Source organism: Amblyomma americanum, chromosome 9 (genome assembly GCF_052857255.1).
Source record: "Amblyomma americanum isolate KBUSLIRL-KWMA chromosome 9, ASM5285725v1, whole genome shotgun sequence".
Lineage (NCBI taxonomy): Eukaryota > Metazoa > Arthropoda > Arachnida > Ixodida > Ixodidae > Amblyomma > Amblyomma americanum.
This window is the reverse complement of record NC_135505.1, coordinates 80,948,522-80,972,595: the sequence shown is the minus strand read 5'-3', so window position 1 is coordinate 80,972,595 and position 24,074 is coordinate 80,948,522. Positions and strand designations below refer to the sequence as shown.

At 45.3% G+C, this 24,074-nt stretch overlaps 1 protein-coding gene across 1 annotated transcript in view; it reads right to left on the bottom strand.

The window, feature by feature from the left end:
• The window catches only part of LOC144103456 (putative cytochrome P450 12a5, mitochondrial), a 64,573-nt gene extending 44,234 nt beyond the window's left edge, over positions 1-20,339 (bottom strand). Inside the window, exons 1-4 of the mRNA XM_077636169.1 lie at positions 20,183-20,339; positions 15,806-16,046; positions 14,059-14,249; positions 3,397-3,598 (exon numbers count right to left, since the gene is read on the bottom strand). Of these exons, the coding sequence (XP_077492295.1) occupies positions 3,397-3,598; positions 14,059-14,249; positions 15,806-16,046; positions 20,183-20,339 (791 nt within the window). The remainder of the gene's footprint in view (positions 1-3,396; positions 3,599-14,058; positions 14,250-15,805; positions 16,047-20,182) is intronic.
• Between the last annotated feature and the right edge of the window lie 3,735 nt (positions 20,340-24,074).

Genomic DNA, 24,074 nt, shown 5'->3' with positions numbered 1-24,074 from the left:
CCCCTCTCTTGCGAACTCTCATATTTACCTATTCGCTGATGATTGCGTCATTTTTAGAAACATATCCAACGCTAACGACATTAAATTACTGCAGTCAACCTTCCACGCAATAGCGAACAGGTGCAGAGATTGGTTAATGCAGCTAAATATTAACAAATGCGAAGTCGTGCGTGTATCTAGAAAAATTTTTGGCCGGCCTCACTACTACATCGATAACATTTTTTTGGAATCAGTCTCGTCATATAAATACCTAAGCGTTCACATTACTTCAAACCTTAACTGCTCTCTTCATGCCGAGTACATTATAGTCCTTCCAATTTTAAGCTATAGCTTTATCAAACAGTAATATCAAACTCGACTACTCAACATCTGTTTGGGACCCTGCTCATGACCACTCAAATAATGATCTTTAGATAGTGCAAAATAAATCTGTACGTTTCATCGTTGCTAACTACAACCGCACTGAGAGTATAAAAGTTTAATCTCGGTCTCCCAACGCTAACATCACGTAGAAAAGTGTTTCGTATCGCCCTGTTCCATAAGCTGTATCAGCATCCCGCTATAAGGTATCAGCTTGTCCTAAAGCCAATTTATGTGTCCCGCCGCATTGATCATAATCACAAAGTCAGAATTGTGTAATGCAACACGAAATTCTTCTCGCAGCCATTCCTGCCGCGAGCCTGACGTCACTGGAACCACCTTCCCGCCAAAGTTGCTGGCATTGCAAATTATGAGCAGTACCGCATAACACTAGCAAACATTGTATATTAAGATGCTATTTAACATTTATGTAACCGACAGTATTTTCTCTCGGTTTTCTGTATATTACCCATTCTCCTCTTTAATGATGCTGGCCTTGAGGGGTAATGTAAATAAATAAATAAATAGAAAATTGGGTATCACAGCAATAATAGTTCTTACATAGTCTCGTTTCTACACTGACTATCCCATAGCGACTGTTTACCACGATAACCAACATTTTTATGCGGAATAAACACTTTTCTGAACTTAGCAATGTGTATATATGTTTTGTCTGTTCCAGTCTTGGCCGCGCTGCGTATTTGTTCATTTAATGTATTGTCCTGCTGCCAGCTTCTGGCCACTCTATTACTAGCTTTCCTGAGTCTAAGACAGGAGACAGAAATAATAATGGTTGTTTTAAGATAAATATTACATCGAAAGTTCTTATACGGAGCCCGCCCAGGGCGTACTCAGGGCATAGACCGTGAAAGTGCGGAGCTGCAGCTTAACGTGTGCACTTGAGTTCATCACGTGGCGAGTGTTATGATGGAACACTTTGCTACAAACTGTATGGTTGTTGCACTTGACGGCAGATTTAATTCACTAAAAAAAGCAGTACATTGGCAATTTTCGCCGGGTTTAGTGTTAGGCAGGGGGCCCGACCAGTTGGTAATTTCTGTTAATAAAGGAAATAATATAGCATCCACGTCGTCATTACTATCGCCGCGTGTTCTCCATGACACGAGCCAATTAGGCCACATCAAAATTTTACTGAAAATGTACGCCACAGAACTTTGGCGCACATCTGCCAAGGCGAGCCCAAATGATCACTCACTTACAGCGGGTACATGAGTAATCTCGGCGCTGAGCAGCCATGTGCAGGAAACACCACTTGGAGCTGCAACCGTCAGTCAATGTGACACCAGAAGAAAGGTGCGGTCCCGGGCAAATGTTTTCTAAAACACTTGTTCCTGGACTATTGGTTTCGGTGCACCTTGTTCTATACATGCATTTGAGCGCGTGAACAAAGCAGTCAATGCCTTATGCGTGAAAATCACGAGTGCGATTGTGGACTCGTTCATTTAATATATGTCCCCCATTTAGGACTCAAGCTTTTGCTACTCATACGCTTACTAAACCACAAAAAAATTATAAATAGGTATGGCAAGTAGCAACAAAAATACTTTTTTATGCCGGACGTATGTGGTAAACATTTGCCCAAGCAATACTCCCTATTAGGCTGAAGCATTAGTGATGGCTGTTATTTCTTGCTGTTTACGAAAAAATCAAGCAGCTGCTGCGGCGCTGCATTAAATATATACACAAAAACCTACAGAGAATGTTTACCACACTTTAATCAGTGCGAAAACACGGATTTGGCCTACGTAAAAGAAGGCGATGTGCGGGCTGTGCCAACAGGCGGAGTAGATTTAAGTTTATGAAGGCGGCGCTCTGCATTGTGCAGCGCGACAGTGCGGTGCAGTTTATCACTGGGCGTGTTCTGCTGCGGCGATAGCCCACTTTTTTTTCCAACATTGTATTTCTCCAACATGCTTTTTACTACACGATGTAGTGTCAGCACAGAAAGGGGATATATACAGATTATTTAAAAAACAAGCAACTAGCGACTGCACTGCACAGTTGCTTTGAAGAAAACAATATATACACCGAATCAACAGCAGAAAAAAGTGTGGTAGAAAGTTCCTTTCGTCATAAATGCCATTGAGTGGACTTTGAATGTGATGTGTTCGCGTCATGGCGGGTTCGAGTCTCAGCGTGGATATAGATCATATTATCTTTATGCCTCTTTTTTTTTCTATTCTGCCGAGGTTCACATACGTGATACGAGTTTGATAGGTTCTGAACCTCCGGGGGTGCTATCACACTAAAAACTATAAGCAGACGCTTCAAACTTGCCCGGTGCTGTGCACTGTTGCACTGAACTGAATTACTATCATAACTGGTATGTTGAAACGGAATGTGGCAAATTCTACAGCGATTTTGTATGCATTTACTTTGGCGTTAGCAAAGCCAGAATGAATTTTTGCTGGCAGCAAGAACGCCAGTTTCGAAGGACGTGACTAAATATTCAGTGCGTTCTTTGTACTGAAAAAATGATATGAGCCATTTCCTTGCCACAACCATTTTTGGTAGGCCGATTTCTTGCCACAGTTACCTGTTCTAGCCTTTCAAATGTATCGACCATATGGAGCTTCAGTACTGCATGGTGAAATTAAAGTGCAAGGGTCGAGACACAGAGAAGTAAACTGCAAGAATAGGGCTCTCGTGTCATCTCGCAAGTGCAAAGTGTCGGGCTAGTTGGCACGGCTTAACTAAAAGAACAGTGCTATGAACACTACGAATCACGAAGGGAGTAGCGCCTGCGTCTCTCTTTCTCTTCGCCCTTTGTCTTGATCCTAGCGCTGTTCTTTTCGGTATCTAATCTGAATTTCTGAATTACTGTTGATCGGCCTACACTCGGCTATGTCACCTCAATAACCGCATTTAATCCGACATTCCCAGTGCTTAAAAGAACTTCAGAGAATTATTAGTCTGGTTGACCCCTCTTTTAATGAAAATATACCTCTCGCCTGAGCCCAGCTTACACAGGTGCTTGTTAAGGAATACGGAGAATGGAAAAGAAGAAAGCTTCACCTGGTGACGTCGTCTGCACTCCGTATGAACAGTCTGTAGTAAGGCGTTGAGAAGTATCGGTAGAAGGGAAACTTTGTCGTCATTGTATTCAGAATTGAGAAGAAGTCGTTGATTGTTTCCATCAAGGAAGCTCCATCAGAGCGTTCATTCAGATCGCTTTTCAGTACGCCCATTCTCTTATTGGTTGTAAGGAAGACAATCGCTGTAAAAGAAGACAAAAACACAAAAGATGCGATTACACTGAAGGGGTTCTCTTCAACCAGCACGGACATCATGATCCATTGTATTAAAGCAACGGCCTTCGTTCGCGGCGGCTCACGTGCCTGCACATAGACTGGGCAGTGTTTTAAATGCCAGGCGCTAAGTGGAATCTGGTGGCGAAGGCTCCAACTTTTCGATAACCGCGGCTGGCTTTCCTAAGCACAGAGCTCACAGATAAAATTTCGGGTGCTAATTACCGGACTACTTTCAATGTCTATGTCACATTTTTGCGGGAGAACAGAAATTCGGTTGAGCCCGCACAAGTTTTGAGAACTGATTTCATTGCTAGTTTTACCTGCAATTTCACTGTACCCGCTAAGGCAAGGAGGAAGTTACACACCTTAACTAGCAAGCCCCAAAATGGCGCAAACAATGCGCGTGTTTACCTGTGAAACCTGTTTCAATAGCGATTTCATGAAGCTTAGTTTCTTGTTTGCAGCCGAGGTTTCAAACGTAGCTTAAGAGAATTTGAAAAAGATGTGGTGGGGAGCTCGATTTTCCTGATCTCTAGCTTTCGAAAAGCATGCCATTGCTGTGATTCTTAAGCTTTCCTATGCAATTATCGGAGAGCAACATCTTGTAACTTTTTTTTTCTACTCTGTTCGAATAGCTGACAGGAGGCCGCGCTAAAGATTCCCTGTCAAAGCACACCGTTCCCAACATTACGTTGCAGAAATGTTTGTTTAAAAAAGTCAGTGGTAAAGCGCCGCTCCTCGGCGTGCAGAACTGATTTACCAATTCCTGCATCTGTTACAGCCTACCTTCGTTTTTTTGTGTGTGTTAAGTTATGCATACTTGAAAATGTATAAATTTCAGTCGGGAGCAGAGACGAAATAATATTTCAGAAAAATGAGATTGTCGGTTCCTAGGGAAGCAAAAAAACAAAACGATATGCATCTACTTGAATGATTAAGGGTGTGCGAATGCTCGAAACATTCGAATATCTCGACGAATATCCTCCAATTCGATTCGCTGTACAAATCAAATCGTTAACATTCGGAATTATTTGAAACGAATAGGAAACAATCTTAAATTTTCGAATCATTTTTGAATAACATGTGAGAAATTTGAATAGGGCATGCCTAGTTTTCTTGGACGGCTCTTTCGCACCGATGTCGCACATCATGATGCCGCTATCAGTCGGCGCGTTCAGACCGCGACGCGGCCCATTTTTGTGGTGGCGTTGATTATTTTCATACATATAGCCTCCAAGACTGGGCAACGAGGAGGGATTCAGCAAAGTTCGACAAATTCTGCATTCATGCCCAATATTGGCCGCGAAGGGTGATAACCTTTGTTTCGTAACGTAAGACGTGGCTGTAGTTTGGTCGGCATTTTTTCAGTAGCTGAGCGTAATTTTCTGATGCGTGTGTCATGACATTCATGGAGTTGATATACTGACTTCATGTTGCGTTCCACCTACATTATTGCATCTTTTCAACAACCACACCTTTAAATCCATGATTTGGAGCGTCATCGCAAGCGGTTCGCTGTTTTACATGATTATTAATTTTGCAAGAATATTAGCACACAGTTAGCGAATAATCATTACAATATTGGATTTGTACTCTATTCCGTTTTTAACTATACTACTGGTATTCGATTTGGTACCGAAGCAAGACAATTTGTATAGATTCGATTTCGGAAAAGTACCATTCACGCACCCCTAAATTGGAGGAATCTTATTAGTAGCAGTTTCATCATTGGCCACACTGTATTTGATTGACTCAAAACAGCGAAACGCCTTAAGCAGATCATGGTTTGTAAAGCCTCATTTGCATGAACCCGACATGAGTGGCCTGAACCAGTGCCTGCTCTGAACAAGGCCATTCAATGTCGACTACCACGAGTTAAAAAGAACTCTGTACTGGGGTGTTAGACCACTCATGGTTAGGCCTCAAAAACAAGAAAAATGGGGTTACCCATTTACTCAATGGTAGCGATCGCTTTTCGTTTTCGGAATAACTCATCTAAAAATAACATGCGCGTTTTCGGTCAGTTGGCGACGATCAGCTGGCGAGTATCAGGTAACAGCAGATGTGCTGAAGGATGGATCGGAGATAGTGCAGGAGGAATTAGCTGCCCTGTATACGCAATTTATTACGGCTTCGAGCGTAGCAGGTGCTCGGAAGAGCGCCAGCATTATGTTAATTTAAAACAAAGGAAAGTCAAAGGCTTGGGAAATTACAGACCGATCAGCTTACCGTCAGTTGACTACAAGGTAATTCCTCAGTTAATCGGTAACAGAAACAGAGCAGCTGTTGACTTCAAACAATCAAATGATCATGCAGGCTTTCGTTAAGGATCAATCAGATGATACATCAATCAGGTGATATCAATCAGGAGATGAAGAAAGGCGCACAACATAACCGACCACTATACGTAGACGTCTTTTATGATGAGAAAGCGTTTGATTCAGGGCAAACCTCAGAAGTTATTTAGGCTTAGCGGCATCAGGGTTTAGAAGAGTCTAGTTTGAAAACACTAGAAGATATTGTTACCCATTGGCAAAGAAGTAACTATCGGTGCTCTTGAAGACGACCACACTAAGTGTGTGTGCGTCATCGTTCTTAAAGCCCCATTCGTTGAGTCCTCTCTTCAGTGCACAGTTGTTTATGGAGACCTCCTCGTAACATATGGTGTGAGGTGCGGGATAACGTCACCACCCTGCACGCCTACAAGCTGGATCTACGCAGAGGTCGTCACCTTGGTACCATCGCGATTACTACCAAAGCAGCTCCATCCATTCCAACAGCACCGATTGTCGTTGTGGCCCAACACCGCTAAAAGGGCACCTTCTGGGGCACCGACGACTTGGATATCGAGGACTGGCTTTCGATTTATGAGCGTGTCAGCAAACATAACAGGTGGGACGCTACGCTCATGCTTGCGAATGTAATGTTTTACCTTGCCAGAACCGCACGCATATGTTTCAAAAACCACAAAGATGATCTTACATCCTCTTCGACGGCAGCTCGCCGCTAACACGGAAATTGAAGCTCGTGCCCAAATGTCTGCGGAATCTTACCTTTCCAATATTCAGGATGTATTGACCCTGCGCCAAAAACTTTATCAAGAAATTTCCGAGGCGGATAACATGGGGCACATATTAAAACGCATTCCTGACGAGGCATTCAATCTCCTCCTCAGTAAGGACTGCTCCACGGTTGATTCCGTCCTACAGCTGTGACGGCGATTTGAACAGGCAAACTCCGCAGAATTTCGCTCCGTTTCGACCTTTTACCAAACACAGCTGCCATTTCCTCATCCGAGGATCTACCGATCTTACGGCAGCCTTCGAACACAGAGATCTTGACTCGTATCGTAAGCCGTGGACTAAAGGCCCTGACTCCCGTTGCCGCCACATCGCCTTTTCCAGACAACACGATGGCCACTGTATCTCTCATTCAGGCCGTTGTTGGAAACATGGGCTATATTTTCTAGCCGCGCAATGAAAAACCTGGGATCGAGCCCCATCCATCCTGTGGTCGCCAGGGCTACGCCCACCAAAACCTACATGACCCGTTACCGCTACCGTAATCCTGTGGAGTGGCGTACCCCTGGCGATCGGCCATGTGCTTTACATGCTCTCGGGTGGGTCACATCTCTCGTCACTGCCATAACCGTTGGTACTCTCCTCCCCACCCATTCGTCTAAGTTGATCGTCTTGCCAACTACGCACCCAGCCGTTTCTCCTCCGGCTATGAGTCATCGCGCTCAGAGACCGCTCCGCCTGTGCACGTGTCCAGACGCTCACCTTCACCGCATACCCAAAGTTCTAGTTCTCCTTTTCCTCGCCGCAGCTCCTCCTCCTTTTTCGCCGTACGACTCTCCGAAAACTAGCCGATGCACCCCCTGGAGATGGCGCTGCACTGATGGCCCGAACTGCAAATCATCTGCTGACCTCTGCTCGTCTCTGTAATGTCATTGACGTCTGTGTGGATGATGTTCCTGTATCAGCTATTTTTGACACTTCCGCCCAAGTATCCGTCCTTAGCTTATCCTTTCGCCGCCACCTCAACAAAGTGATGCCTCTTGCCATTTCGTCAACAGTTCGCGTCGCCGATTTCAGTACTGCTGCTGTTACTGGAACGTGCGCTGCTCGATTCACCATTGCCGAACGTCACATTCCGATTCTGTTCGCTGTCCTTCACCTGTGCTCTCACGACGTGATCCTCGGTCTGGACTTCTTGACAGCCCACTCTACCCTTACTGACTGCTCTGGCGGCCTTCTTCGACTAGACTTCCCGTATGCTCTGACGCCTCGTCCAGCCCTACCCGCCCTTGCTCCACGGAGTTCGCTGGCCTGCCCCCTGACTCTGCAGTTTACCTTCTTATGTCGCCTTTTCCACTGAGTCCTGACGTCTACTACGTCGCTAGCCCCATTACATATATGTTCTGCACTATAATGTCACTCTCTCGCATCTCGTCGTGCGCCTCAAAAAAAAAAGAACAGTGCCTACTTTCCTGTCCTTAACTTCAGCCTGTCTACCCAATTTCTTCCCGAAGGCATTTCGCTCACTTATTTGACGTCTCTGGCGGAATACACCGTTTCGACCCTAACATCTGACCCGCCCTCTGACGCCCCTCCGCAACCCATCTCTAGTGTAACTCCTATTTCCGGGATGATTGCGCAAGATCTGAGCCTGAAGTATCCTGACGATCATCACCACCTTATGGTGTCCTATAATGACAATTTTGACTTTGGTTCTCGACCTCTGGGCAAACGTTTGTTGTTACTAACCGAATTCATACAGTCGCTGCCAGTCCTATACACTGGCTGCGATGCCGTGTCTCTCTTTCTGAGCGCCACGTTATCCAGCTGCAGCCGACAAAATGCAGGCCAACGACATTATCGAGCCTTCGAACAGCCCCTGTCGTGCTTGTTCAGAAGAAAGATCAGAGTTGGCGCTTTTGTGTCGGCTACCGGCATCTGAACAAAACCACCAAGAAAGATGTCTATTCCTAATAGGGGAGTAATTACTCATTGGCATCCACCCAAGCGCAGCCATACGGCTACAAAGTAAATCTATAAAGCTTTCTCGAAAACTTGGCAGCTAAAGCGCTGCTGTATGACTGCGCTTGGGTGGATGCTAATGAGTAATTACTCCCTCATTACAAATCTACTCCACCTTGGGGGATTCCCCTAAATATTTGACCAAAAGATGTATATCAGCTTCCGCTCATTGCCCTGAATTGATTACACGGAGCCCGCTACTTTTCATTCATCTACTTTCGTCGCGGCACTGGCAACTCTCTGTTGGTGAGAGACCCTGAGAAGACCGTTTTCGGCACACCAGATGATCTCTACCAATTCAAAGTAATGTCTTTTGGCCTTTGTAACGCCCCTGCCACAATTGAACGCATGATGGTCGCGCCGCTGCGCGGCTTTAAGGGGAAACTTGTCTATGCTACTTTGTAGACGTGATTATTTTCTCATTCACATTTGACTGCCACCTGCATTGATTTTCATCTATCCTAGCACTCTTCCGCCGCGCCGGCCTTCAGCTTAACTCCAAGAAATGCAGAAATACATCGTTAAGTCCGATCCTAACCGAGTCGGCGCATTCGGTGCCTTTCCCAATCAACGTTCGTCCAGTGACGTGCGGAGTTTAAATTGGTTCTGATCCTATTTTTACCGCTTCGTCCCCAATTTCGCTGAAATCACCCCACCCGCTCTCTCGCCAATCTGGTGAAGAACGACGTTCACTTCTCATGGGCTACTAAGCACGCTGACGATTTCTTAAGTTTCATTGCTGTCGTCACCAACCCTTTTGTCTTGGCACACTTCGACTCTTCCGCCCCTGTGAAGCATAGCAGAGACACTAGCCACCACTTAATTGACGCCATCCTTGCTCGAAGGCAACGCAGCCACCACTACGTGAATGCCTATGCCAGCCGACTCCATTATACAACCGAGAAGAATTACTCCATCACACAGCAGGAGTGGCTGGCCGATGTTTGGGCCATTACGAAATTTCGCCCCTGTTTGGCCGAGCATGCACTGCTGTAACCGACAACCACGCTTTGTGCTGGCTGTCTTCATTTCAGGACCCTGCCGGCCGCCTCGGGCGCTGGATGTTGCGCTTGCAAGAGCATTCCTGTCGTGCATTTTCTGTCGCGCACAAATCTGGCCGGCTTCATAACGGTGCACACTACCTGCCCCGTTTATCTTGTTTTCTCCATGGACTGTGTCTGACACCTGTGTCTTGTATAAATCGGCTTTCTCACACATCGCCGACGAATAGCGACTAAATCAAGCTTACGCTCGATCATCGACCGTCTCATCGCCGACCCCGCCGATCCTTCCCTTGTGATCGTCATCGACGGGAACACACTCTACCGCCGCAAGGTGAGCCCCGATGGCGCTGAGTTCCTGCTTGTCGCCCCTCAATGCCTTTGTTCTGCCTCCTTCGAAATCTATGATGCTCCGATGGCTGATCACCTTTACGTCGATCGCACATACCCCACGTTCGTCGGCGTTCCTTCTGGCCTCGCCTCTACCACTCTCTCCAACGCTACGTGGCCGCTTGCGAGCGCTGTCAACGCCGAAGGAAGCCCTTTGCTCTGCCTCCCGGACACTTGCAGCCGATAGCCATCGCAGCCTACCCGTTTTTTCGTGCTGACCTTGACTTGCTTGGGCCCTTCCCGGTGTCCACCTTGGCGAACAAATGGATCGCCGTCACCGACTCTGTCACGCGGTACGAGATCACGTGCGCCCTTGCGAACAGCTACGTTAGTGATGGGGCTTATCTCCTTCTGCACGACGTCCTCCTGCACCACGGAGCCCCCGCCAGCTGCTCACCAACTGTAGGCGCTGCTTCCGCTTCTATTTCGTCGACGAAATTCTTCTTTCGTGCTACGTTCGACACCAATTCACCACGGCTTATCACCCTCTGACAAACGGCAGTCGGCGTACTCTGGCTGATGATGATGATAGGAATTAAACTACGCCAGCAACATCCTGCTGCCGTCTCAAATTGGCGGCTTGTTCAACTTTTGGGCGTCGACACAGTAAATTTTCTTTTATTCGGCCCACATTCATTAGGAAATCTAGATAAATCGAAACGACGGCCTTGTCCCGGCAGCGTTCGTGTAAGCCTACAGCGAAAGACGCTGGCTCATTCATATGCAACACTTCATAAGAAAGGTTTCTTGAAGTGAGTCCGCGTATGTGCACGACCAGCACGGCAAGCGAGTTGCAATATAAGCACACTCAAACCTGAATTGTGTGTATTTTAGCCACGACATTGTTTCTTATAAAATTGAATTTCATAACTTAAATAATCCCAAAGTCCATCCTCTATTAAGTGTATACGTTGATGGTCTTCAAGTAGCCTGCACATCCGCAAACGTAGCAACAAGCGAGAGACAAACAAAGTTGACCATGAATAAACTAGTGACTTGGGCGGATCAGAACTGTTTGCAGTTTTCCGCACATAAAACAGTAGCCATTCTTTTCTCGATGAAACGAGGCAAGCAAGCCGGCCCATTCATACACCTGAAACGAACACAGATACCCGTCCGCCAAAAATGAACACAAATTTCTAGGGATAACCCTTAACAAAAAACTCACTTTCCTGTCTCATATAAACGCACTGAAAAAGAAGGCCTCCTCATCCCTAACTATGCTGAAAGTACTTTCACGTAAACATGGGGTGCTGACAGGACATGTCTTAAAATTTATCGCTCCGCGGAACGCTCTACCTTAAACTACGGATGTATAGTTTACGGGTCACCGAGAATATTCAAACCTGGAACGACTACATCCAGTACATAATTTAGGTTTGCGTCTTTCGTTTTGTGCTTGCAGGACGTCACCAATATATAGTCTTTATGTAGAAGTCAACGAAACATCCCTTACCGACAGAAGAACCATGCTCACATGCTCATACATTTTAAAAATCCGTTCGCTGCCCAAACACCTATGTTACCCCATCGTCACAAAGTGCCTATCTAGGACACTGTTTAACAACAAACTACAAGGTATCAGGCCACCCCTTCTGCGTTTTGAAGAGATGTGCCAAAACATCGGCGTACAAAATAAATTATCTGACATTGCTCGGAGAGGAGATACACTGCCTCCTTGGTACAGTTTTCCTGCAATCTGCGATCTTACTCTTACACAGTTCCATAAAAACCAAACTCCACGACATCTTATAGTACACGAATTCATTGCACTCGAAGAAAAATGCAGTAGTTTTCCACAGTTTTATACAGATGGTTCAAAACGGATGTTTACGTAGAAAGGGCAGTGGTCCGAGTGTATGTGTATGTGGCCGTAGAAAAAATAGAAAAACAGAACCTCACCAAAAGTATTATCTACGCAGACTCCCTCATAATACTTAGAGCTCTGCACTCTGGTAAAGAACTCACTCCGATTCTTGGTGAAATCATAGACAGGATAGTAACAGCCACAGCTCGGGAACAAAACAAAAAATTCTGCTGGGTTCTCAGTCGTGTCAGAATAAGAGGCAACGAGAGGGCAGACTTCTACGCTTCTAAAGCTTGTGACAGGGAAAAATTGTAAATATACCTTTTAATGATTGAATATACTTTGTACAGCGCGAATTAGGACTAAAATTTCAGTCGGCATGGAACGGTTAAATGAATATTACACTACAATTGGTAAAGCCGGTTTTGGGTGAATTTAAATCATGTGTGCATCAGGAACGTTTTAAGGAAGTGATTTTGTGCCGTCTCCAGATAGGCCACATGCACCTTACGATACCCTTCCTGCTATCAAAACAATACAAACCTGTTTGCGAATGCGGAGATGATCATACGGTTAATAACATTTTATTGTCATGTGTGAAACAGGAAACACTAAGAACGCAACATTTACTCAACTCTATAGAGAATGCATTCCTCTTTATCCAGCACTCATCTTAGACGATAATGCTATTATTAACATACCTTCCTTGTTATGCTTTTTAATAGAAGCAGGGGCACTTCAATAACTAAATTTTGAAGCACTGGTTTGCTTTATAACATGATACACCTCACCCACTTTCTCACTCCTGAGAAGGCTAAGGCTTTTTATTTGATTAATTTGGGAGCCTCAGGATCCCTGCCCAGCCAAGAACAGCCGCTGAGGCTACCTGACCTTGTATGAGGCTTTTCCCGTTAGCTATCTCCGGATTTCTTCTTATCTGTTATTACTAGGCAGTACAATATTTTTAGGCCATCTACACCAGCGACGATTTTTTATATTCCTAAACATTCTACAGAAAACCAATTCTATACCTTGAGCCTGGCGCACCGTGGCCTTAGTTGCCTATGTGCCATAAAACTCAAGACAGCACAACACAAACCTCAATTGCAGGCTTCTCACTTGTCCACGCTACAAGGACGTGCGCGAAACGGCAGGCTTAAAGAGAAATGGACGGCCCTGGCCTCTGAAAACGGTCCGACAGCTCAGTTCGCTTCGCTTTACTGAGCTTCGCGCTAGGCATGGCTGAAAGTGGCTGTTAATTCTTTACTGTAAACTGGGGTAAGCACGAAGACCTCGCTGTTATTGGCCACGCTTCAGCTACTCAACCGAATAAATTTGCGCGCTGTTTACGACGCGCGCCTCTGCGCATTTCCCCCACTTCCATTCACGTGGTTCGTCCAGCGCCCAGGTACTGCGCGGTGGTCGCGTGCCGTTGGGTATTTCGACAGGAAGCTTAAAAATGTGGTCCCCGTTACCGTCGAATCGACTTAGTACAGCAAGTTCGAATTTAGAGGTGTTCTGACGAATCCCTTTGGCTCTTGGGCTCACTCGCTCCATCTCGACGTTCATTCAGCTCACCTGCTGGCGTTTAAATGTGCCAGTGACGCCACTTATCTCTCTCTTTGCAAAGCTCCATTTTTTAGTTCTGTACTCGTTGACACCATCTCTTCTGTGTTTGAAGCAGTTTTTTTATTGAACAACCTGCCGTACGGCTCGTGTTCGCCATTGTGTAGATAATCAGGTGTGCTGCCTATCGCCGGTAAGGTTTGGAAACTTACTTTATCAAACAGGGTGGAGCTGCTTGTTACTCAACGCTAACAAACCTACGGTAGTGCAGCTCTAAACGGTACTTTTATTACTAATGGTACTAAACAGTTAAACGGTACTTTCACACTTGTATGAGGAGCTCCCAAGAGAGGACTCGACCAGCCTCATTGCTCTTGGCATCAGCTGAACTGCAAAAACATTCAGGACGGAAAGAACCCACCATATATCCTTGCAGGTGAACTTCAAACATAAGCAAAGATATACGCAGTCATCATAGCTTTACATGAGCTTGTAGTACCGTACCCTAGAGTTTACTACAAGCATTCGTCATGTAAAGATTTAAAATACCAGAGAAGCAATATTTCGGAATCTTTAACGAATTCCAAAAAAGCAATAGGGAAAGATAGTGCTTCACTCACACTCAAACGCCCATCTTCGCATAATGGTGTGGCAGTCTTTCACTTCCCCAGCGCTGTCCCGCGAAGTTGTGATGAGGCGAACGACGTCATCCGCAATTTGCGCCAGGTCCTCGCCATAGGCATGTATTGTACGGGGGTCTGAGGCGCCGCCGTGGACTTGGGTCCGTAGGCGTTGCCACTCTTCGCCCTGGCTGTTATGAAGGCGCGAAATTATGCTGGTATTAAGGCTTTAAATTGGAAAAATACGGTGCTGGTGCATTTCTTTAATGAGACAGTGCTTAACAGATCTGATGAAAATGTTTTTTACTGTGTGCCTTCATCTTGGTTTGATATTGCTTGCTGCCGCGGTATTCTTAGTTCTTCGGGAGAAGAATAGCAAGAGAAAGACCGAAATACATCATTCTCTGAGCATGTCAAGCTACGATTTCTAGTTTCAAATTTTCTTAAAATGGCGCTTCGTGTGGCACAAAATATCTGAAGCACAAATTCCTTAATGATGCCACCACAGAACGATCTGAAAACCATAGTGATACGCCCCTACCGCATGCGGGGGGATTATGTTGTACAAACGAGCTTCTGCACACCAGCTCTCGCGTCATGCAGCCGCGGGCACACCAGCCATGGAGTCGCAGCAAAATGCTTCCTTTTTGCTCGCGTACTTGTGGCCCTGCAACCTTTTAGAGACCTGGAATAACGCTGCTTAACATTTATGACGAAGACGTTGCCAGTGCGGGTGACGTCATCAGCCCACCACGTATGCTATGCAAACACATGGAAATTACGCCGTGTAATAATAAAACCGGTTACGTCGCATAGACGAGTGTGTCAGGCAATACTGGACTTCTGATCATCTTTACGGTGTGCTCCATGAAGCTTGCAATTATGCATTTCTTTGATTTACATCTGCATGTCTAAAATTAAAGCATCAAAAGCTTGTTCTACGCCAGTTTTTGATTAAGAAGTCTTTAAAAAATACCGCTCTCTTACACATTGCCTTAGAATACCTGGAAATGTACAAGCTGTCGCCTTCTAGACGGGACTAAAATGCGTTATTACGGAGAAAACTTTAAACTCCCGCTCTTCCAGTTTTCAAACCGGCCATATAAAACCATAGCTGCACTCAAATGAAATGGAGACAGGTGGCATATTCTTGCCGCCAAATCTATATCTTGGAGAGGTTTCAAAAATTACCCAGATCAAGTTTAGCCAAGCAAGGGCAGCAAGAGCTTAGATTGTGACTAGGGGAAGAAAAACAGCAGCTGTATAAGAAATCATAAAAAGCTAAAAAGTGTTGGTGTAGAAAACACCGCGCTAATACGGAATAGACTATATTAACCGCGGTGCGTTGTTGCATAACTGTCAAGTCCATGCGAAACACAACAAAAAATCAACATGAGGCCTACAACACAGCTGTACACGATGAATGTGGTGAAACAGCGTAACCTTTTTATAAATAAGAACCAAGCGTTTCAGCTTGATCTCTAAAAAATGGTAAGATATAATTGAGTTTTATATCGGCAATCTGATAGCACATGCAGCTACCCATGCCTCTACTGGAAGTGACGTCTGGTAACGTCATTCCTTTCAAACCAGAAAAAAACCTTCTGTCTAGTGATGTCAGCTCTCTCCAGCCAAGAAGCGAAATCAGCTTCCGACGACACATTGCTTTGCCGTTGAGGCTTCTAATGTTGTGGCATTAAAATGTATATAGAAGTAAGGAGCACTTAAATGTCCTCCGGGTACGCACGAGTGGAGCAGGCCGTCATTGGCAAATAACTCAGGCGTTCGGCTGCGGTGGTAGAGCTTGACTGGCAGCGAGCCCACGTGACGTGGCATCCGCCCTTCCTCCCGGTACAGAGTGCGTATGTCGTCAGCACTGAAGAGATGCACCAGAACCCTGCGGCCAGGAAGCTGCTCGGCCACGATGGGGCCCAGCCGGAGTCGCATATCCCATGCCGCCTGGCTGCTGTCGCGGATGTCGTACCTTCCTGCGCGGAAAGTTGTCGTTCGGTTTAAGTGTGATCGCTCGAAATCGGCAAACGCATTTTAATCGAGCAGAGAGCGTGGCTTGTGCATCTACCACTCATCTAATAATCAGTTTGGTTAAGAGCAGAGATAAAGGGCAGGCCTTCGCCTAGCGGTGGGCGTAGCCAGGTAAGGGCTGAAGATAATACGTGCGATAGATTGCTCAGCCTGAGCCCTCGATGAAATGCACCTTGTCCGAAAGTAAAGAAAGATGAGCTTTATATACAGTTCAAACTAATAGAATACAATTGCAGTGCAATATTACTATGTTCGGAGAAAAAGATAAGTTTTAGCGAAATGTCTGAGCATTTGTTTTTGTTTTTTCTTCATTACACATGTAGTAGTGCCTGGTGCGATTCCAGGCTGTCAGAAATTTTTCAACAATTTTTTTAAGTAAGCTCAAGCAGCCATTCCAAGCACTTACCAACGAGTTGATATGACTTCACTATGCTGCGTCCCACTTATGGGTTAAATGCAATCGCAACAATTTATTTTGTCAATGACACTCAGTGATCATGCACGTACTGCGCGAAAACAGGATTTTCTTTTTTTGTGCGTGCCTGGACAATAAAAATCTGCGCCCCTGAACAAGTAAGCGTAACATCGTATTATTAAGAGAAAACTATTTAGCATGTTACAACTGTTATATTCTCCGTGTACCATAGGAGAAACAAGTATACAGTTAACTCTTTTGCCGTATAGTATTTAAGTTAACGCATGATAACTATCACTCTGAAATGCTTCATGAGGAATCCTGCAGTAATTTCGTTCGTTTTCTCATATTTCTCGTACCTGTGCACGCGGCTACGCGTACGTAGTACACTTGATGGCACTTCCATGCCTACGTCGCTGCTACATCAGCATATTTCATGATGGTAATCTGCCATTTTACAAATTCCAGGACGACAATATCAGTGCGCTTATCTTGCTTTGACTGCTCAGTCGCATTGTTTGACAGCTCACAGAGGAAGTGTGTACGTAAATTGACCAAAACTGTCTCTTCCGAGCGTTCTCTCCTCCTCTTTTCTGCCATCATAGTTACTCTAGTGCGGGCTTGATGGAAAGTTATCGTTATAACCCTCCCAGTCACAGTTGTTGTAAGTACGCCGACACAGCAGCCCGCAGCAGCCCTCTTTGCGGCGCGTATCAGGAGAGGCAAGCACGGGACGGACCACTGACAGCGCACGAAAAATGAACTGAAACTTTTTCAAACGTTGGTTAATGTCTCTTGATATTTCCGAAACATGGGTAATTTATTTCCATCATCGAAAGATGCAATCTCTTCTATATACGCTATCTTTGGTGTCGTCCATCTCTTCCTGTAATTACTTAGGTATTAATACAACGCGAAAAACATTACATGGCCATCTCATATCCTAAATATCGCTAACGAGGCTAATCATTCTCTTGGTTTCATACGGCGGAAACTACGATTTGCAACCCCATCTATCAAATCATTTAACATGCCTAACTTTTTGCCGGCCTAAATTAGAAAACATTTCAGCAATATGTGATCCTCAAAGGTCTAACCTCTATATTAAACTTGGAAAAATGACAACATTCCCTTGGTTTCATACGGCGGAAACTACGATTTGCCACCCCATCTATCAAATCATTTAACATGCCTAACTTTTTGCCGGCCTAAATTAGAAAACATTTCAGCAATATGTGATCCTCAAAGGTCTAACCTCTATATTAAACTTGGAAAAATGACAAAATCGTGATATTCGTTTTCTTCATTCTAATTATTCAAGACAAACCAGTGTGCCTGAGCTGCCGCGGTGGCTGAGTGGTTATGGCACTGGGCTGCTGGCCCGAAAGACGGGGGTTCGATCTCGGCCGCGGCTGTTGAATTTCGATGGAGGCGAAATTCTAGAGGCCCGTGTACTGTGCGCTTTCAGTGCACGTTAAAGAACCCCAGGCAGTCGAAATTCCCGGAGGCCTTCACTACGGCGTCTCTCATAGCCCCAGTAGCTTTAGGACGTTAAACTACTATAAACGAAATCAAAAGTGTGTCTGTTTTGAAATCCAGAGACAACTTACCCAGCCTTGAAACTGGACGAAAAATTTCTCGATTGTGCCTTTTTCAAACATTTTATCATTCGGCTCTATGGAAATCAGTCATGTCACCTGCTCATCGCCTGTCCAGCCCTATTAGTCATCATAAGACCGTCTACGATTCCACCCCAAGAACCACCACTCATTCTCTATCTCTTTTCGTCACGTCATCCTGGTGCTGAAATGATCTACTACAGGACGCCGTGCATCATATCAACGCCATCTGTTTTAAGAACGCCATCAAGATCATTGTTGTTTAATTTCCATGCCCATTACTGATGTTACTCCCTATACCAGGGGTCTTTGAATTATAAAATACATAAACTGACTCATGCAAATGACACTTTTTTTGATAACATGGATAGCGTACATCTTGGATAGACTACATGTGGCAGCTATTCATTCTTCAACTGCACAAAGGGGAAACGCTCGATTATTTCCTCTTCTCAATAGTCACTAAGCTGTCATAATGTGAAGGAGTCAAGCAGAAAATAATAGAAAAAAACTGTTACTTCGCATAAAAAGAAACGTTGCAGCGCCGACTGTCCGCGGCACGCAAGCACTGAACACTGACAAAACATGAAGCACAACACGGGGCGTGTCGGCGAGTTGCTTTTTGTTATCAGCCATTACTGCAGTAGCCAGAGTATGAAGAGCGAAGAAACTAAAAAATTGAATTTAAAAGTACCTGCTGCAGCGACGGAGGCACAATTTTCTTTTTTCGTGGACTTGCACATTAGGAATAATATGCAGTAAACGGTTACTATACCAATATCTAAACTCTGTTCAACTTGGATTGTAAAATTGCAAGGCCGGGAGAGTTCTGCAATGATATGTAATACTTTCGCCGACCACTACTAATTCGAAACACTTTGACTGCATATTAAAAGCGACTGCTTAAAATGAACCGTTTAGACAAGACTAAAAAATTTGCCGGGTCAGTTGTCAGTGCTAACACTTAACAGTGACAGCTTTAAACGTCTACATTTACGGCACGTTGAGATAGAGAACATGAAACAACTCTATATCTTTATAGATAAACAGCGCTCTTTTTTGTTTCCACACACGCTCGTTTTCCAACTAGCTTTCATTTTCAGTCAGCCGCTCTAGGCCCGCGGCGCAATCGATGCTTGTCCCCTGGGATGACGGATGGAATGACGCAGACAGATCGTGCCATATTCCTCCTCTCACACCATACCTTCCCTTCACTTTAGAAAATAACCACCCTTGTTATGATTCCCATGCTAACCTCAATCCGATTACGCATTCCTATATTCTGACCATACCTTCTCCCTTCCACAGTAACCCTCCTCCTCGTACTTCCCACGTAGCTAACCTAGAGGCGGTTTCTGTGACGAGCATACTCCGCTTGCGCCTTGGTATTTTGCCGTACCTTCCTCCTTCTACGAAAAGCACCCCCCAATTAAGCTTTTAGATGCTTTCGCCATAACCTCCTTGCAATGCAACCATCCTCCGACAGGAGATTATTCCGTTCTCACCACCTCGTCTTCCCTCGACGGTGAACACATTCCAGACAGTTTCCATGAAAACAAGCCACTGGTTACACCTACCTATGCGCTCGCTATACACGCCTCCTTCCTTTATAACGCTCCTTCCTCTTCCAATTGAAATAGCCTGCTGCTGGTTCCTTGGCAACTACCCTCGGCTCTTGCCATAACTACTTCCTTCCGCCGTAGTAATCCTCCATATGGTTGCCGTGGTGCCACCATTCGGTTGCGCACTCCCACGCTCTTGCAAAACGTTCTTCCTTCAACACGAACTATTTCCGGATAGCTCCGGTGGTAACCACGCAAAAGTTACGAATTTCTCTGTTCTCACTATACCCATATCCTTCCAGGTAACCCATGAACGGGCCTTTAAGCCAAGTGACTTTATAGTCATCTGTTTGATTAGTTTCTATACTTTTTAAAAATTAGAACTGTCAATTAGTCGTTTTCAATACCGTGCACAACTCCAAAATAAAACTTTTTTGCTCATCTCATGCGCTACCAGAAACCTGCTCCAAGATCAGGTTACTCACCTACAATTGGGAAATAGATCCAGGAGCTTCCAATAAGAGGCAGAGCCGGAATCTTCGGAATCTCATGAAACGGCTTTGCAGTTGATGCATACTCCGCTCTCAGAAGCTTGCAGGTTGTTAAGACTCGTCCGGGGCGAATATTAAGCGTACGCAGCATATTGGTGTGCTGCAGTGAACAGGTACTAAGGCCTAGCCAAATGTCCACTTTTACGCCACTGAAGTTTCCCAGGTGACCTATTTAAAACAAATGACATATGCGACCAATGCCTTTGAAAGGGCGCGGAGTGCGCAGCTTGTTGGGCAGGTCAATTAAAGCTCATGTTCTTTTTTCATTATGTCAGGCACCTGGACAAGAAGTTGATGACCTGTCCTTCAGTTAATTTTCGAAAGCTTTAACGTTGCACTTATTTGTGAAGCGTAATTGAGAGATGCTTTCCGCCACGTCTAAAATGACAAAGAAGGAAAAATGAAGAGATCTGTGATGAGCGGGTTGCAACCAAACGTTTTTTGCCAAGCAACTAGCATTACATATATTGAGAAATAATGGAAATGAACAACCGTATCCAAAGGTGTACTCCAAGCGGCTCATGGATAACAAGCGATCACCTGCTTGTTTCCCAACACCCTAAATCTGAAAACATTTGCCAATTTTTCGGCCTTATTCACAGAGGTTCTTTAAATGATAATTATGTACGCCAATGTATGTAAATTATCTTAGAGGCATTTTCAGACGAGTAGTAATTGCATCAGCATCCCTTAACGCAACAGTAACGGCAATTTGTTACGATTTTGTTTCGTATTAAAGATCAACTTTATGGTTGTCGGCCTATGTTGTAGTTTGTTCGGGAAAAAATTTGCTTGTTTTTGTGCTCAGAAAATTGAATTTAAGATAGGAACATTTGTACTACCGGTCGAGTCAGACGCGAGACATCATCACCGGAGGAGACTCGGTGTAAGCTACTGGAAGCGTACGTTGGGACAGAAACACCCTGCCGCTGTGAGCCGTTTCTGGCACCACCTACTCTTCATTGTCGAAGCGTGTTAGATTGTCCGTAATTGTATTTCAGTTCGAGGACTTTTTACACCTTAGAATAACAATGCTCAGACTAGGAGTTGCTGTTTCCCATTTTAAAATGATCATCTACTGCTTAAGACCCCAATATATATTGAGTCGGTGTCTCTTTAACGCCTTCATGGTCGATAGAAGGCGTCGGGCGCAATATTCAATAAAAACTGTACACAGTAAACAATGTCGCTTCGCTGCTCGGCACTTCTCTTTTTACTGGTGAATTTTAATCTGAGATTGGCAGCACGAAGGGAACAATTTTTCTGCTCTTTCAGAAGAAGCATATTCCACAGGCAAAATGAGATCGCCAGCTTTTTGTCACAATGCCATTTTCTCAGCAGTCGCCGCCCCATATGGCCGATTCACACCACGGACTGTTCACCCGCTGCCCGCGCAACACGTGTTCGTGCGTCACCAAATCAAGAGGCGTGCTGTCCGCCCGCGGACTGGACAACAAAGGAAGTTCAAGTGCCTCTCCCCTCGCGGGAATTAGCGGCTGCCCGCGAAGATGCGCGCGCCAGCTCTGGCAACAACCGCTCTTGCCAATATTTCAGCAGCGGCATTTCGCTGAGTGGCGTTGAGCTGGCGCGCTGTTTTGACAAGTTTCACAGCGTTCGCTACCATGACGAAGTGGTAGATTCGGCTTGCAAGACGGCCTAGGCCATTGAGGAACTGGACAAAGGGCCGACACTGCACCATTCATTCTCAGTCATGGGTCGGGAGGAAAAACCAGTTTGACCAGCGTTGCCAAACGCATTAAAGTAACCTGGCAACAGTGGTACACCCAGCGCGTCGTCTGCTCTTTTGGTCCGTCGCATCCGCTTGACGTCATCGAATCGCAGGCCAGTTTTTAGTGGAGCATGAACACGTGATGCGCGGGCCGCAGGCGAACGGACCGTCGTGTGAATCGGCCAATAGCAGCACTGTGGAGCAGTCTGGAATCATCTGCCAAAATCGGCGGATTAGACTTGTCTGCGGCTGCATGACGCCTTATTAAAGAAAGCTTCAGCATAGCTCAACACGCTTCCTAGGGGAGCTATCTTTGCATGAGTTGATGGCGTCGAGAGATGCAGACACGCCACTTCTCAGGCGGAGCTGGTGAGCAGCGAAGCCGATCATGAAATTGGATCAGGCGACTCTATGCTAAAACAATCTCGAAAGCCACTTACTTGTACGCCCTTGTACGCTCTACATAAACTCCCTCCAAGCTCCTCTGAACTCTCTTCTTCTTTTGAATATCAAACTGTAACACTGCAGCGGGCTCAGTCATAGAGAGGTGTCAAAGGCATACCAGTAGATGTGAGACAACAGCACTGACTCACTCCTTCACAGTGACGGTATGCGTACCAGCTGGCGTCTTATGTGGGAATAGTCGCTGTCATGTAGTAGAACAAACCAAAAGGGCAAAGTGCCCTTTTCAGTGGAGCAGCTGTGGCTAACGCTTGAATGTTCGGCGATCGTCAACAATTGAAGCGCAGCTGTTGCTCAGCTGTATGGAACGGTATCGGAAATATGTCATTGCCGCTGCATGCAGGCCATACAACTGCTCAGATTTTTTATATGTGTGTGCATGTGTGATGGAAAGGGGGATATGTACGCGACATCTCGCTTCGTTCACTCTCACCTTACGATGCCGACGTTTTGACGCTCCAGGTAGAAGAAATAGGCTAACCAGGATCACATCGCTTCCTTCTTTTAATATTTTTTCGCCCCTCTAATTAAATCGAAATCTATTCCCTGATCTTGTTGCAGAAAACGATACGAGAAAACTTTGCTTCAGGTAGAGAATCAATATGTGTCATTGCTCCGCCAAGTCAAGACGCAGAGTCACACAGCAGACACGCATACGTATGAGAGACACACGGCTAGCTAGCTTCAGCGATTTCTTCCTGACACAGCCAAAATAATATTTCTTTTCAATTATAACTTCTCCAGCTTTACAAAAGGCATGTGTAAAGCTTCACTTAGTTTCAGTGCCAACTTTGACTTCAGTAGCTTACTACCCAAATAATCGACGATTTTCTGATGTCATTGCTCTGCTGAGACACTCACGAGATGAACTACAAATCATGATCAATGAGTTAGGCAGAGCAGAACGCTTGGCCTAAAAATTAACATGCAGAAAACCAAAGTAATGTTCAAGATCGAGTGTAGCAAGGGAACAGGTGTTCACAACTAGCAGCGAAGTGCTGGAAGCGTTAAAGAAATTCTACTTAGGGCTGGTAGTGACTGCACATCCAGTAAATGAGAGAGAAATACGTACAAGGATAAGAATAGCGTGGAGCGCATATTGCAGGTTCTCTTGGATCATGAACGGCAGTTTCCCATTATCCCTAAGAGAAAAGTGTGCAACAACTGTATCTTATTGGTACTCACCTACGTGGCAGAAACTTGGAGGCTAACGAAAAGGACTAAGCTTAAGTTAAGGACAATGCAGCGAGCCATGGAAAGAAAAACTATGGGCGTAACGTTAAGAGACTGGAAGCGGGAAAAGTGCGTGAGGGACCAAAGGATGGTTAATACATCCCACTCGAAATCAAGCGGAAGAAATGGGCTTGGGCTGGGCATGCAATGCGAAGGCAAGACATCAGTCATTCGTCTTTCGTTCGTAACCCTTAAAAATTGGCATTGCATTTCCGTCTGTCCGTTTTGCACCTACGAGGTTTTCGAGCAGTCGGCAAGCTACACAGGAGTGAAGTCTTTACTGTTAATGTATAAATCCCATAGCGGTCTCTGCTCTTCGTCTGCAGGAATCTGATGCAGCTTTAAAGCCTGCTGCACAGTGCTGGCGTGGGTGACCATGAGATTCACATGTTGCCATTCACA